The following is a 14,990-nucleotide window of genomic DNA, read 5'->3' as shown; positions in this document are numbered from 1 at the left end:
TTATTCAATTTGTTTCTCTTTCTGAAAAGAGAAGTAAGGTCAGTAATTTGATACATTTTTTTCTCTTTTTTCTCCTTTTCTTCTTTTCTTTGTTTAAACAATGACATTCTATTTAGATTATGTAGTGGGTAAAGGGTGGGGGAGGGCAGGGAGAGAAGAGTAATGAAAATATGATTAATAGAATAATAACATATTTATTCCTTGTAAAAAGATTGTTCTTCAAATGCTATTCCTAATTATACTTTCTTGATTATACTGCTTATGCTTGTTTGTAAATAATCTGTCATGCTTTAACTAATAATAATTAGAACTAAATAATAGTAAATAATATGTTTTATTTTTAACTCTATTAATATAAACAGTAAGTAATATTCCATTGTATATACTTCTTATAGCTTTCTCTTACATTTTTTTATTTCTGCTTTACACTCTTTTATTTTCTACTCTCTTTTTCTTTTCTTTATTCTTTCTCTTTATTTTTTTCATATTAATATATAGAAATGCTTTTGATCATATAGACACAGTAAATAATAAGATTTGCATAAAAATTGAGTTGGGACAAAAATATTGAGTTTTATTACTTATTAATAACTTTGGGCTTAATTTCAGTTACATAGAGGCTGTAATAACCTGTAAAATACATTGCGAAGGTGTTGTCATGTTTAGATGCATTTACACTGCTAAATGAATGTTTGTCACTAGATTTTAACAAGTTTCCCGCCAAAATGTTAAGGGAGACAATCTGGGATGTGGGCTACCTCATGAACAGTGTCCTTGAGTTGTTTTAAAAGCTTCAACTCTCAGAATTCTCACAGAGAAGCTGAAAGCAGTCAATTTGATTATGTAGTGGGTAAAGGGTGGGGGAGGGCAGGGGGAGAAGAGTAATGAAAATATGATTAATAGAATAATAACATATTTATTCCTTGTAAAAAGTTTATATGTTCTTCAAATGCTATTCCTAATTATACTTTCTTGATTATACTGCTTATGCTTGTTTGTAAATAATCTGTCATGCTTTAACTAATAATAATTAGAACTAAATAATAGTAAATAATATGTTTTATTTTTAACTCTATTAATATAAACAGTAAGTAATATTCCATTGTATATACTTCTTATAGCTTTCTCTTACATGTTTTTATTTCTGCTTTACACTCTTTTATTTTCTACTCTCTTTTTCTTTTCTTTATTCTTTCTCTTTATTTTTTTTCATATTAATATATAGAAATGCTTTTGATCATATAGACACAGTAAATAATAAGATTTGTATAAAAATTGAGTTGGGACAAAAATATTGAGTTTTATTACTTATTAATAACTTTGGGCTTAATTTCACTTACATAGAGGCTGTAATAACCTGTAAAATACATTGCGATGGTGTTGTCATGTTTAGATGCATTTACACTGCTAAATGAATGTTTGTCACTAGTTTTTAACAAGTTTCCCGCCAAAATGTTAAGGGAGACAATCTGGGATGTGGGCTACCTCATGAACAGTGTCCTCGAGTTGTTTTAAAAGCTTCAACTCTCAGAATTCTCACAGAGAAGCTGAAAGCAGTCAATTTGACCTTTGACCCAGATATCACACTGACACATCGCAGATTCAGGAAGAACACTCTACCAGGAAGTAGAACTGATGAAAATGCGACTATGTGAAGGAAAATGAACTCTTTAACATTTAAATGTGAGTTATTTTATATAATTACTTAAATATCTATGTTATAATTCATAAAATATGTCAGTTATAATGATTTTAAATGATGCAGTTTCTTGTAGTAAGTAAATGTCTTATTTTAGAAGGCATAGAAAATGAAACATTTATTCAAGTGTTTTTGAAAATCTACTTGACTGCAGCATACTAATCTGTGTTAAAAACGTATGTTCCAAACATATACATTACTATAACTCATTTAATTAATCTGATTGACAAGCATAAATAACTTTATAACTCTATTCTGGAAGAAATTGTCATGTGATATATTTTAAAGCAGTAGTATAGACATACAAAATACAGATGGCTTTTTTTACAATAATGCAAGTGTTTCTGAGAATTTGCATAACTATGCAGTATGATTTATAACAATTTCTATAAATATAATATTTTATTCTATTGACAATAATGAGTATGAGTAAAATGCTCATATACAAGCAATTTAAGTTTTTTTTTGGAAGCTGTTGACTGCATTTACATGACAGAAAATAGATGCATCTTAATATATGTAATGTCTGAACCATATTAGCCAAAGTTTTTGATTTAAATGAATGTTAGAACTTATTTTTACATACTTTGAATAAATTAATATGTAAATATGCCTTCCTTTTTTTTTTTTTTTTCTTCTCTCTCTTTCTTTCACTCTCTCTCCCTCTTTCACGTCTTTTATTTCTCTCTCTCCTCTTGGTTCCTAATATCAAGATTATTTGAATGCTATTTGAATACAAGTGTATTATATTACATAGATGTATATACTAGTATGAATAGTTTTAAAAAAAAAAAGTTTATTTTAGTTTATATGATGCTGTTTTATCAAATGTGTAGTCTTGTCTTGCTAGATAATTGAATTGAAAGCTGTTAATTTAAGTTAAATATAACCAGTATTAAATTGATAAGGTGGTAGCTGAGGTACTGCTGCTTAGGGTAGGGGGTTAACTTGAGTGGTAAATACTACTCTAAGTTGGAGTTTTTAACTCCAGGCTGGATGCAAGGTTTAATGCTTACATTATTTTCACTTGTTCATTGTTATATGTATATAGTTTTGACATCCACAATATATTTTGTACACTCATTGTCACTACAAACAAAATTGAATCCTATACAAAATCCCATAAGAGATTCAATAAATACAGTTATATTTAAAGGTACACCTAAAGGAGGAGATGTAACATTACTTATGTTGTTATTTGTTATTTTGATCATAAGATTCTTAAGTTTTAAAAATGCCAAATGACATCTTTAAAAGGAATTTCTTTAAACATTAATGGATTGAATAATCCGTGTAAAAGGGCAAGCCTAATAAGATACATTAATTTACATAAGACCAACTTAGTCTTCCTGCAAGAAACCCATCTCTTGAAAAAGATATTGATAAACTAGCCACAAACAAATATACAGTATTGGTTAGTTCAGAGCACACTCAGAAAAAGAGGAGTGGCTATTTTATGGAATAAAAGTATGCCCATTCCTAAAACCATTAAGTCTTATCAGGATGACAAAGGAATGTTTTGTATGGTTACAATACAAATTAATGGGAAGACGTACACTTTAATTAATGTATATTGGATACCTGGAATTGGTATTAATACAGTGAAACATCATCTTGATAAGATCATATCATTCTCTATAGGAGATATTATTTTAGCTGGTGACTTTAATTGTATACTACATGAAATTGATACTACCACTATAGGAAACAGAAGAAATACATCTAATGCAAAACATTTAAATGATTTTGCTAATTCTTATCATTTGAATGATATTAATAATCAGATAGATTCAAAATCATTACCATACACCTTTTTTCTAACAGATACAAAACTTATTCAAAAATAGATAGGGTCTTTATTTCTAACCAGATGGTAACAGATTTAATTAATTCCAAAATCATTTCATGTCCTATATCTGATCATAATTCAATTGTTTTTGAATTCATGATAAAAATACTCATAATGTTCAGATCAAAAGGATACCAGCATACTTAACTCAACTAAAAGACTATAAAGAATATATACTTTCAGAAGTAAAACATTTTTAGACATAAATAATACTCCTGAAGTCTCCATTGTCTATGTTTGGGATGCCTTAAAATCATATCTATATGGACAAAGTATCAGATGGTATAATAATAAAAGGAAATCTTGGGATAAGGAATTGTTAGATATTCAAAGTAAATTAGACTCTTATAAACATAATAATAAAGAAAATATTATGGACAAGAAAGTTATTGAAGAAATAAACAAACTAAATGAGAAATACAAAGAAATTTTAACTCATAAAGTTAAAATAACTTTAGAGAAATACAAGTTTTGTCTTATTCAATAAGCCCCAAATACTTACATAGACTTAAAAATAAAACAAAAAGGTTGAATAAACAAAACCATATCAAAGAAATCTTTTCTCTAAGGAAAAAGAAGAATGTTTCTAGTATACCAGAAATACTAGATGAATTTAGAAATCACTTTCACAAAATTAACCATAATAACATTAACATGGAACCTAAATATAAAATAAAGGAGTTCATAACCACAAACATGAATAAAAAGCTTAATAAACAACAGATTAAACTATTGGACAAAAGTATTTCATATACAGAGGTTATTACACAAATAAATAAGCTTAAATCAAACAAAGCACCAGGTAATGATGGTATTATACCAGAGATATATAAAATCATTTCTAAAAGTACATATTTCTTAATACATAAGGTTTTTATTTTGGCCCAAACTGAGTTAATAACCCCCCCCATCTTGGCAATATACATTTATTTCGCCAATTTTAAAACCTAATAAAGATCCAACTAGATGTACTTCATATCGGCCCATCTCATTACTTAATGTTGATTATAAAATGTTTATGAGTATTTTTGCTGATAGATTGAAGACAATCATCCCCGGCATTATAGATATAGATCAGACAGGCTTCATTGTAAATAGAAATACTTTTGATAATATAAGAAGAACTTTAACATTAATTGATTTTGCAAATAGGAAAAAGAAAGATTTAACACTTATTAGTCTTGATATAAGTTCAGCATTTGATTCAGTAAGTTGGGACTATCTGTTTACCTTACTGAAGTGCACAAACTTCTCAGATGCATTTGTAAATCTAATTGAGCATTTATACAAAGGAACATTGGCTTATATTAAGGTAGGAACATATGTTTCACAAAAAATACCCATTTTAAAGGTACAAAACAAGGATGTCCACTTTCTCCACTATTATTCACTTTAGTAATGGAGCCTTGGGCTAATTTGATCAGAAACAGTACTGACATAGAGGGTTTTGAAATAGATGAAAATACAACATCCAAAATTCAACTTTTCGCAGATGATGTTCTAATTACATCAGCAGGATCTAATTCTTCTATGCAGTCTCTATTTGATAAAATGATGAATTTTAAAAGTATTTCTGGTTTAATATTCAATGAAGAAAAACTAAAATACTACCTATATATACACAAAAAATATTCTCATTAGTGATTTTACTAAATATGTACCCAATTCAGGTCAGATAACTTATTTAGGTATAATACTATCTAAAGATATTAAATCTAGTATATATAATAATTATAATACCTGTTTTCTTAATATACAAAATCTTTTAATACCTGGAATAATATGTTTTTACTATGGAGGAGATACTTACAATTATTAAAATGATAATATTCCCCAAGATTTTATACTTAATACAATCAATAATACTTCCAACTACAAAAATAATTATCAAGAAACTGAATACACTAATGTTAAATTTCCTATGGGCACCTAATAGACCTAGGATTGCATTAAAGAAACATACTAATAGCTGGTCTCAAGGGGGTATTTCTTTTCCAGACTTTAATTTATATACTATCTCTTCTATTGTAAAAGTTATTACTTTATTAATAGATCAGTCATATGTCAAAATGGAAAGATTATTGGGAGCTAATTAGTATGCACTTCATGAAAATCTCCTTAACACATAAAAATATGATTGTAAATAACTCCATGTTATGGTTACTAAAGGAATTTTGTACTTCACCTATTACACCTAAACATATGGTTTGTTACCCATTAAATATTATTATTAGCTATCGTAACTTTATATTCATGCACCCTAAGTATAGGGAATGGAATTTTATTATATTCCCTATAATGTATACTCAGGGTATGCTTTTGTCATCTACTTCTGAAGGAACTCATTTAGCTATAGATAATAATCTAAAGTACTGGTATCAGTTGATATCTGATAATAAAGTTAAAAATCTAGATTTCTTAAAACAAGAATTTGATCTAAGAGAAACTTGCTGGTTAGAGGTTCAGACCTTTAGACAACATCTCATTAATAAAATAGATCTAATGTCTATAACAGTTAAAGAATCTATTCCAACACTGATTGATTACTTGATATTAAATTTACAACATAAAGTTTCTGATAAAGGTAAACTTTCATACATACATAAAATTATCAGACAAGAAACTTTTTACAGTGTAGATACATACTGGAATTATTTCACTTCTATTAATGGGGACCCACCAAATCAACAAGATAAACAATATATATTGGAATCTGCCTATAGAACTACGTCTTCCATTGTCTGTAGACTTTATACATGGAAATTTTTACATAGATAATTTTATACACCTTTGATGATGAATAAAATAAATAATAAAGATAATCTATGTAAGAGATGTAATGTAGAAATTAATGCTGACTGAGCTCATATGTTTTATGACTGTATAAAATTGAAAGAATACTGGAAGTCAATTAATGAATTTTTGCAGGCTATTTTTACAGATAATTTCATTATTTCTAAATCTCTTATATTATTCAACACACCTGTACCTCAAAGTGTTAAAAAGGTTAAGCTTCCCTTGTTATGGTCTATTCTAGCAGTGGCTAGGAAAATAATAACCAGAAATTGGATTTCAGATACACCTCCTTCGTTCAATGAATTTAAAAATGTTATGAATATAGTGTGCCATATGGAAATAAACACAATTAGGTCAAGAACAACTAGAAAAACATCTTATTATATCGTATGGAAAAATTTACAAAATTTGTTAAAAAAATCCTAATTTCAATAGCATGGTATTTTAGTTTAATTAATTGATCTGATTGTAGTGGATGTTGTTGTAAATGCTTTAGTTGCTTTGTTGAATGTTATAATCATATCTATTTTTAATTACTTGTATAAAATTGTTATGATATTTCTCTTGTATGTTAAAACAATAAACCTGTTTTGAAAAAAAAATATATATATATACTCCTATTTTCAAAGCATGAGCAATTCAGGGTTAAAACAGCTTCGAAGACCTAGATAATTAAAGACATGTCTGACAGGATCGTGGCAACACTAATTTTGCTCAATAAGCATATACAAGGAAACATTTCAGAAAGCCCACTGTGTGAAAGAAATTTTCCTAACTATACTTAAAGGCTAAAATATTCTCTTTACCCTTAGGTATAGTGATCTTGTGGTTTACTCTATTAAGAGGTTGAGCTGGTTGGGTGTAGAAGGTTTTTCCATGATACAGTACAGATAGATCATTGTCTTTTCACACTATGACCTATGTAGGCCGAAACATGTGCAGGACAGATAATTAGAAGCATAGATTTAAGAAATAATATCCTATCAATACCATGGCAATGATGAGTTCTTCTGGAACAAAATGAAACAGGCTAACAAATGCTTGTAGCATAGCCTTTCAAACCCAAATCCAAGAAAGTTAATGGAGAAATGCAATGCTTCTGCACTTTGCACATCAGGTATATTGTTAGATTCATAGATTAGTACTAGGCTAACTGCCCTTGTGGGTAATTTTCTGCCTAGCTAATTACCCTATGTGAGACTCAAACCCTACACCTTATGTTTGTAAGGTAAACACCTTAACCATTATGCCAACCTCCCACACATTAGCAAACCAGTTTCTTTTAAACAGAATGTGAACATTTTTAACTATTTTATTTAATTATTGTTAGTGGTAATCTCTACTATCTTCTAATCGTATTTTAAATAACACATGTGGAGTCAAATACTAAAACAGGGAGTAATGTATTAATCTCATAATGAAAGTTTGGTTACAGATTGATTTAATCCCACTGACCTTTGCTTGCATATTTTGATGCAGTGAGCAAGACATTTAAACAGAATAAAGATCTGAGATTTCCAACTAATGTGTTTCATTCAGATAAATAAAATGTAATTCTAGCCACTTATAAAACTCCCAAATTAAATTCCTTTTGTACTGGGGTGGTGGTGCTGCGGTAGCGTTGTCGCCTCATAGCAAGACGTTGTCCTGTTCGATTCTCAGCTAGAGCGACTTCTGTGTGGAGGCATGCATGAATGGGGCGTGCCTTCGTTGAAGGTTGTGCATCAGGGCTGGTAACCCGGTACGTAAAAATCTACTACCAATCATTAGTGGACCGGAGTCCCGCTGTGGCGACCCTAACCGGGAAAAGCTGAAAGACACAAAACAAAATTCATCTACAGACCCTCTAACTCACTTGTTGAACAGTTACATTAGCCAAGAAATAAAACATGGTAAGTGGTATAAAATGCATGTATTTATTAGATCTATGAAATACAAGATAATAATAGGAAACATAATCTCATAATCTAGAAATGTTATACGAGAAACCTAAAAATAATATCTAAACCTGAAAAAATGTTCCAAATTGTTTATTAAAAATAACTATAATGGTCATTGTTGTCATTCAGGCTTACTAGAAAAGCCAGATGTCACAGAATTCATGGAGGAACTTAAGTGAGTTCAGTATATTGCATTGTGAACTTCTTAGAAGGCAGTAAACAAAACAGAAACTGATCAGTCATAACACAGAGGTCAGGTTGTATGACTGGTTAGCCAGCGGACAGTTCCACAGCCTAGAGAGTTAATGCTTCCATTTCAGTCTTAGTCAGGAACGGCACCACAGAGGCAAAAAGTTTAGTGTATATCTCAATGTGAAAGTCAGGGGCAACATGCAGCCATTTTAAGCTGTGAAACAGATAATGACTTTATCCTTAATTTAGATTATGTACTGGGTCCAGAAGGATGTCTCATGCCTTGTGCTGTAAAAAGTGGATGCAGAAGAGGATGCAAATGGAGGGTAGGTGATGCATTTGGGTGAGTCATAAACAAAGCATGAAAAAGTGCTGCACTAGGAATAGAATGAAATGCTAAATGGGCAGGATGCATAGCTGTGGCAGAAATGAAGTGAAGAGGCTGACCCATCAAAAGAGAGGCGGCATGGGCTGGGAAAATCGCATGAGGCACTGGAGAGAAAGTAACTGACGTTAGAGGAGATTGTGGAATAGGGTGAATATGAGCCATGTGATTCTGGTTAGCATTATGATGGAGGGCAGCTGAAATGGCATAATGCTGTAAAAGTGCATGCTGAAAGGCAGTAACAGAAGCATGCTGCTGAAAGGCAAATGGCTGAGCTGCTAATGGTGGAGACAAATTGGCTGCTCCTGCAGAAGGAAACACCTTGATATTTTTTGCTAAGAGTTGCTGCTGTACATGTTGCTGAGCTTGAAACTGTAACCACTGGTATTTGTCTATTTCATCAGGTGTAAAAGTCAATGGTTGCTCGGCAAGAGTAGGAGAGATGGATTTAGTTCTCTGTTTTTTCTTCTCCTCTTCTTTTCCACCATCAGTCTGCATAGTATACCCTGTGTAAGGATCCAGTGTGCTATCAATCAAATGATGTTTCTTACCAGTATTGTAATCTTCATGTTCTATCTGCTGTTCTTTGGAGTTTTGTGAGTTAAGAGTAATATCACATTTATCAGGTAACAAATCACCTGAAAAGTCTGCACTGTCAGAGGAATGTTTCTCTATAGGCGTTTGCATTTCATTGTCTAAAGGATAAGGCTGCCCTCCTACAAGCGTTTGTAAATCTGTCCAGGGTAAGCTGCATTCTCTTCCTTTATTAATCTCACCCACGTTTATAACACTGTCGTGTTTAATGTCATTAAGTGAAAAGTCATTCATTTTATGTTCTTCACTCTTAATACTATTATCTGCTCTTTCCATTGTGATGGCATCTTCTGGTTTTTTGTTTCCCTTTTGTGCAGATGGCAGGTTTCCTGTCAAAGGGAATGCTACTATATTGCCAGTTGAAGTAAAATGCCTTGTATCACAACATTTTGAAGAAAGCTCTTTTACATCCAGTTTTAAACTGTCTGACTCCATAAATGTACTTATAATGGGCAGCTCCAGTGACTTTTTGGACTGTATTTTTTCCAAAAGATGTTTTGCTGTTAATTTATTTTTCTTGTCATGTGCCAAGTTTGTAATCTCCCTTCCTTGTGATGCTTTATTATATGAACTAAAATATGGAATAACATATGGGCTACCCTGATGTTTATTTCCACAACCTTTTTCTGAGTCACTTTGTAGATCAACATAATTGCTGTCTTTATCAGACTCTACACAGTAGTCAGTTTTTTTGCAGATTGATTCACATTCATTGTTAATGCTACTACTTGTGTGATTTGACAGGGATTTCCCAAGGATATATCTGCTACAGGAATGAGGAACTTTACGTGAATGTTTGTGTTTAATTCTGTTCCTTAACTTCTTGCATTTATGCATACTGTATCTACTGCAGCATTTTATAGTTTTACACTGCATGCTAGCTGATGATGTATTTTTCTTGATGCATTTACATTTACTTTGGTTGATCAGCTGTGGAGTGCAGTCAGTTTCATCTGAAGATGATATAGCAACATACCTTTTATGCTTCTGCTGGTCTCTTAGTTCATTAAATGGTGGCCCTTGACTTTTACAGCTATAATATATGTCACCGACACTGGTGTAATCATGTGATTTGTCAACAAATGATTTGCAGTACATACTTTCATTGCTGTGATTCGAACGATTGCAACACGCAGTATATGCTTTAAAAGATGATGCGTGAAAAGAACTTTCAGAGCAGCATCTTAAAGAACTGGAAGATTCTGCTTCACTTTCCAACTCATTCTCAGAGTCACTGCCATTTACCTTTGTCCTGCACGTAATATCTGTACAACAGTCTGTTTCATCAAAACTGTTGTGAGAGAAATTTGGGAGATTGTTTTTATTGCCGCTCTTAATATTCAGGCTGTCCTGTTTTTCATTCCACTTCTTAATGCAATGGTAGGTAGAAATGCTATTGTCTAGGTCTTTGGATTGTGAGTGATTAGCACTGTGCTGGGAATTTAGACTTACATTTTCAATGCCCTTACTGTTCGGCTCATGTAAAGATCGTTTACGTTTTTGCAATAATATACTTTTTTGATGGATTTTGCTGCTTGGGGATATTCCATGATTCTGATGTTCTCTATCCATATTTTCTTTTTGTTTTAGGTTATTATCTTTGGGTAGTTTTTCACTGCTTCCAGCATCATTTGTGTTATCTGATTCCTGTTGTTCTGGATCTGAATCTGTCTGGTCTTTTTTCATCTTTGGCTTGGATAAAGGACTTTCACTTTTATTTGATAAGGACCCATCTGAAGTTGGACTGGAACATTCCTTTTTTTTGGAACTGTCATTATTTTTCTGAATGTCGTCACATTCCTGGTGAACTGTAACCTGTCTAGCCTTATTCTTTGAAAGCTTAAAATCAAAATATAGTGGATTGCAACTGTATGAAAGATGTGGCTTAGTTTTAGTAAACAGTAACAATTCGGAAGGCCACTGAAGAGTGTTTGTATTGTCTTTGCTCCTTACATGAAGGAAAGGTCCAGGCTTAGGTAGAGGATTCACATCAGGGGCTTCTGCTCTCATGTCATCAGAATAGCTACTTACAGTTACTGGACTGTCAGAAGAGTTTTCTGCTGTGGTGAAGCTAAGACAATCTTCATCCTGTGTTTGCTCATATTTTTCTACTTCATGTGATGGAAACAGTTCTACAGCTGACTGGGTTACTTTAGTTTTGTCTACATTATCCTCAGTTGTAGAAGCAGCAGACTGGAATGGATTAGATGATATTTCTGATAATGTATTGCTGTTATTAAGCTTTATTCTTTTAACTGCAGGGTCATTAATATCATTAAGAACTGTAACAGGGAAATCTGATGTATCTTTACAGCTAAAGCATTGGGGAATATCAGACATCCCTTTCTCAGTTTCACAGACATCCTTCGTTCTGTTCAGTTGCTTAATTTTAGCACATGGTGGAATGTTTTCTGTCTGACCTGACAGTGACCTTTGGCTTTCCATAACATGTACTGTGCTGTATTCACTCGAAGATGTAAATGCTCTTAAATTTTCTGCTACTATTTTCCCTTTATGACCATAAGACTTCTGATTCTCAGTTGTCTCCTCATTGTTATCACTGAATACAGATGCAGATGATTCTAACTTAACCTGAGCTTTTTTAGAAATGCAAAATGACACTCCAACCCTTCGTCTGTTGCTGCTGATATTAGAGGAAGCATGAGAGAGTGGAATTCTAGCTGTGATACAATTGTCACATGTTGTCTGCCCTTCATTTTGTGAAAATGGCACATTTGCTTCTTCATGTTTTGCTTGTAATTTTTCTTCTGCATTAAATGTGTTGCTGTTGTTGGCATGCCAATTGCTTTCAGTGTTTTCAAGAGCCTTGTCATCTTCTTTATAGCTTTCAACTGGCAATTTAGTAGGGCTGAACAGTGGTCCTCTTCTGGGGATGCTGAAATAAGAAAGGTGATATCAATCAGTTACAATAAACAATCATGCCAGTCATCCACAAAAACACAGATGAGATTTCTTGCATCAAATAATTTCTAAGTTTTCAGTTTATATTAATGATGGTTTAAACACGAGTGCATAAACATGTTTGAGATGTGCATCTAGCCACATTCCTTTAAACAAACAAAGAACAAAAAAAAAACGCTGACTCATGTTAATTAAAGCTTATGTATTGTTATAACACTTGCCTTGGGCTGTCTAAGAAAGAGTTTGTTTAACTTTGGCCCAAAAGAACATGAGTCTAAGTTTTTGAGTGCTACAGCAGCTCATTTCAATAGTTTGGTCCCAGTACTGAGAAGCCATTTTCAGTTCAGTGCAGTAAGTGATTTCTACAATTTATATCCTGGCACAAGGAAGCTATGATTGGTATGGTATAGCTTCGTATTGTTGGAAAGCTATGATTCATACGGTTTAGTAAGTAAGTTTCAAAGTTTGGTCCCAGCACTGAGAAGCTAAGGTCAAAGGAGTATAGTTTGGCAATCACCTAATTAGTTCAGAATTTACTTTCTTTTGTTTGAAATTTTATAACTGCAAAGTGGTCTGGTCAATGTTTCTGCCACAAACCAGCCTATAAAAATATTAATAAATGTTAACATATATATATATATATATATATATATATATATATATATATATATATATATATATAAATGTGTGCGTCTACTTTAAAAATCCTGACTTCCATATAACTGACATTAATTTACACAATGCAAAAATAGGGAAAGATAAAATATGCGGACGTGAAAATGTTCCCAGGGTCACAAAACACTTGCCAAATATGTCGTTTTCTCCACTGTAGTGAGATCCCGTAGTTTATATAAATGTGTGCGTCTTCTTTAAAAATCCTGACTTCCATATAACTGACATTAATTTACACAAGGCAAAAATAGGGAAAGATAAAATATGCGGACGTGAAAATGTTCCCAGGGTCACAAAACACTTGCCAAACATGCCCTTTTCTCCACTGTAGTGAGATCCTGTAGTTTGTATATATAGTTGGGGTGTGTGGGGGCTATAGCCCCCCACCTAGGTGGGTTTTACTTACCTTGGTGTGTATTTCATTTATGTTTGGGCAAGTTCTTATTTACTTTGGAAAAATTTTGCCACTTGGGTATTTCATCTTTCACTATTTTTGTCTCGCATAAATAAACGTTGGTTATTTGGGTGCTGACTTGTCTAAATATGGGCTAAACTACTGGCTAAGCTTATAAGGGCCTCAGGGCCAATAACCTAGTAAACTCCTATGATCCTATGATCCTATATGGGCATCGGGATTTCAAAGTATATATAGATATATATATATATATATATATATATATATATATATATATATATGTATATATATATGGGTACCTATTACTTCACCGACAAGTCAAAACAGCGACACTCACATGTTCGACTCCACATCATCGACACTTCATAACATCGATGTTTCAGGTAAGCGATCTTCCCCCTCACAGGACCCATGGTAGCACTCGTTTCATTATTAAGAAGGTAAGGACAACGCTGTCAGGGTACATTTTGAAGAATGACATAAACCTTACGCGTTAAAAGACAGAAACGAGTGCTACCATGGATCCTGTGGAGGGGGAAGATCGCTTACCTGAAACGTCGATGTTATGAAGTGTCGATGATGTGGAGTCGAACATGTGAGTGTCGCTGTTTTGACTTGTCGGTGAAGTAATAGGTACCCATATATATATATATATATATATATATATATATATATATATATATATATATATATATATCTCTGGATCGAACATTTACAAGTTCGAACCACATATGGCCGAGACCATATGTTCAAACTCGTAAAAATTCAAACACTGAAATAAAAACACATAAAACAAAAAAACACAAAACTAAATGTCTATAGCAGGGGGGCGTAGACCCCCTGCTCCCCCCATACCCCCCTTACTTAAATATACCAACTATGAGATCGCACTACATTGCGGAAATGGGAAATCTTCCCTTTCTGCTCCGTAAGGAGATCTCCATTCAGTCCAATCAATGTGGTTTGAACTTGTCAACGTTCGATCAACTGAAGGGGACCCATATATATACATACATATACATATATATATATATATATATATATATATATATATATATATATATATGTATATCTATGGAATACAATAACAAAAATGTAAATTAATGTAAATACTCATAAGAGTAGCAAGAAACAACAATATTCACAATATCACAAGTAATGTGGAAATATGTCCCAAAAATCACAGACTCACAGGTGAAAACAGCTCTTTCAAAAGCCAAAAACACAGCGTCAATGGGACCAGATGGTGTCCCAGGCTGTGTCTTGCATGAACTACAGAATGAACTAACCCCCCACCTAAACACACTGTTCAACCTCAGCCTCTCCACAGGCTACATGCCCATAGAATGGTGCACAGCAATGGTTATTCCTCTCCACAAAGGAGGGGCCACAACTGACCCTGGTAACTATTGCCCCATAAGCCTGACTAGCTTGGTCTGCAAGGCTATGGAGCGCATCATCATGGAACTCATTAACAAAGACGATGGGAACCTCCATACACTTGATCCGACCCAGTTCGGCTTTGT

At 32.7% G+C, this 14,990-nt stretch overlaps 1 protein-coding gene across 1 annotated transcript in view; it reads right to left on the bottom strand.

Moving 5' to 3' along the window:
• Positions 1–8,239: 8,239 nt before the first annotated feature.
• The window catches only part of ZNF804B (zinc finger protein 804B), a 1,426,814-nt gene continuing 1,420,063 nt past the window's right edge, over positions 8,240–14,990 (bottom strand). Inside the window, exon 5 of the mRNA XM_044067501.1 lies at positions 8,240–12,351. Within this exon, the coding sequence (XP_043923436.1) occupies positions 8,727–12,351 (3,625 nt within the window). The 3' untranslated portion in view covers positions 8,240–8,726. The remainder of the gene's footprint in view (positions 12,352–14,990) is intronic.

The sequence above is a fragment of the Protopterus annectens genome, chromosome 3.part1, assembly GCF_019279795.1.
Source record: "Protopterus annectens isolate FY-2018-M chromosome 3.part1, PAN1.0, whole genome shotgun sequence".
Lineage (NCBI taxonomy): Eukaryota > Metazoa > Chordata > Ceratodontiformes > Protopteridae > Protopterus > Protopterus annectens.
The sequence above is the reverse complement of the archived record's forward strand: the minus strand, read 5'-3'. Positions and strand labels throughout refer to the sequence as shown.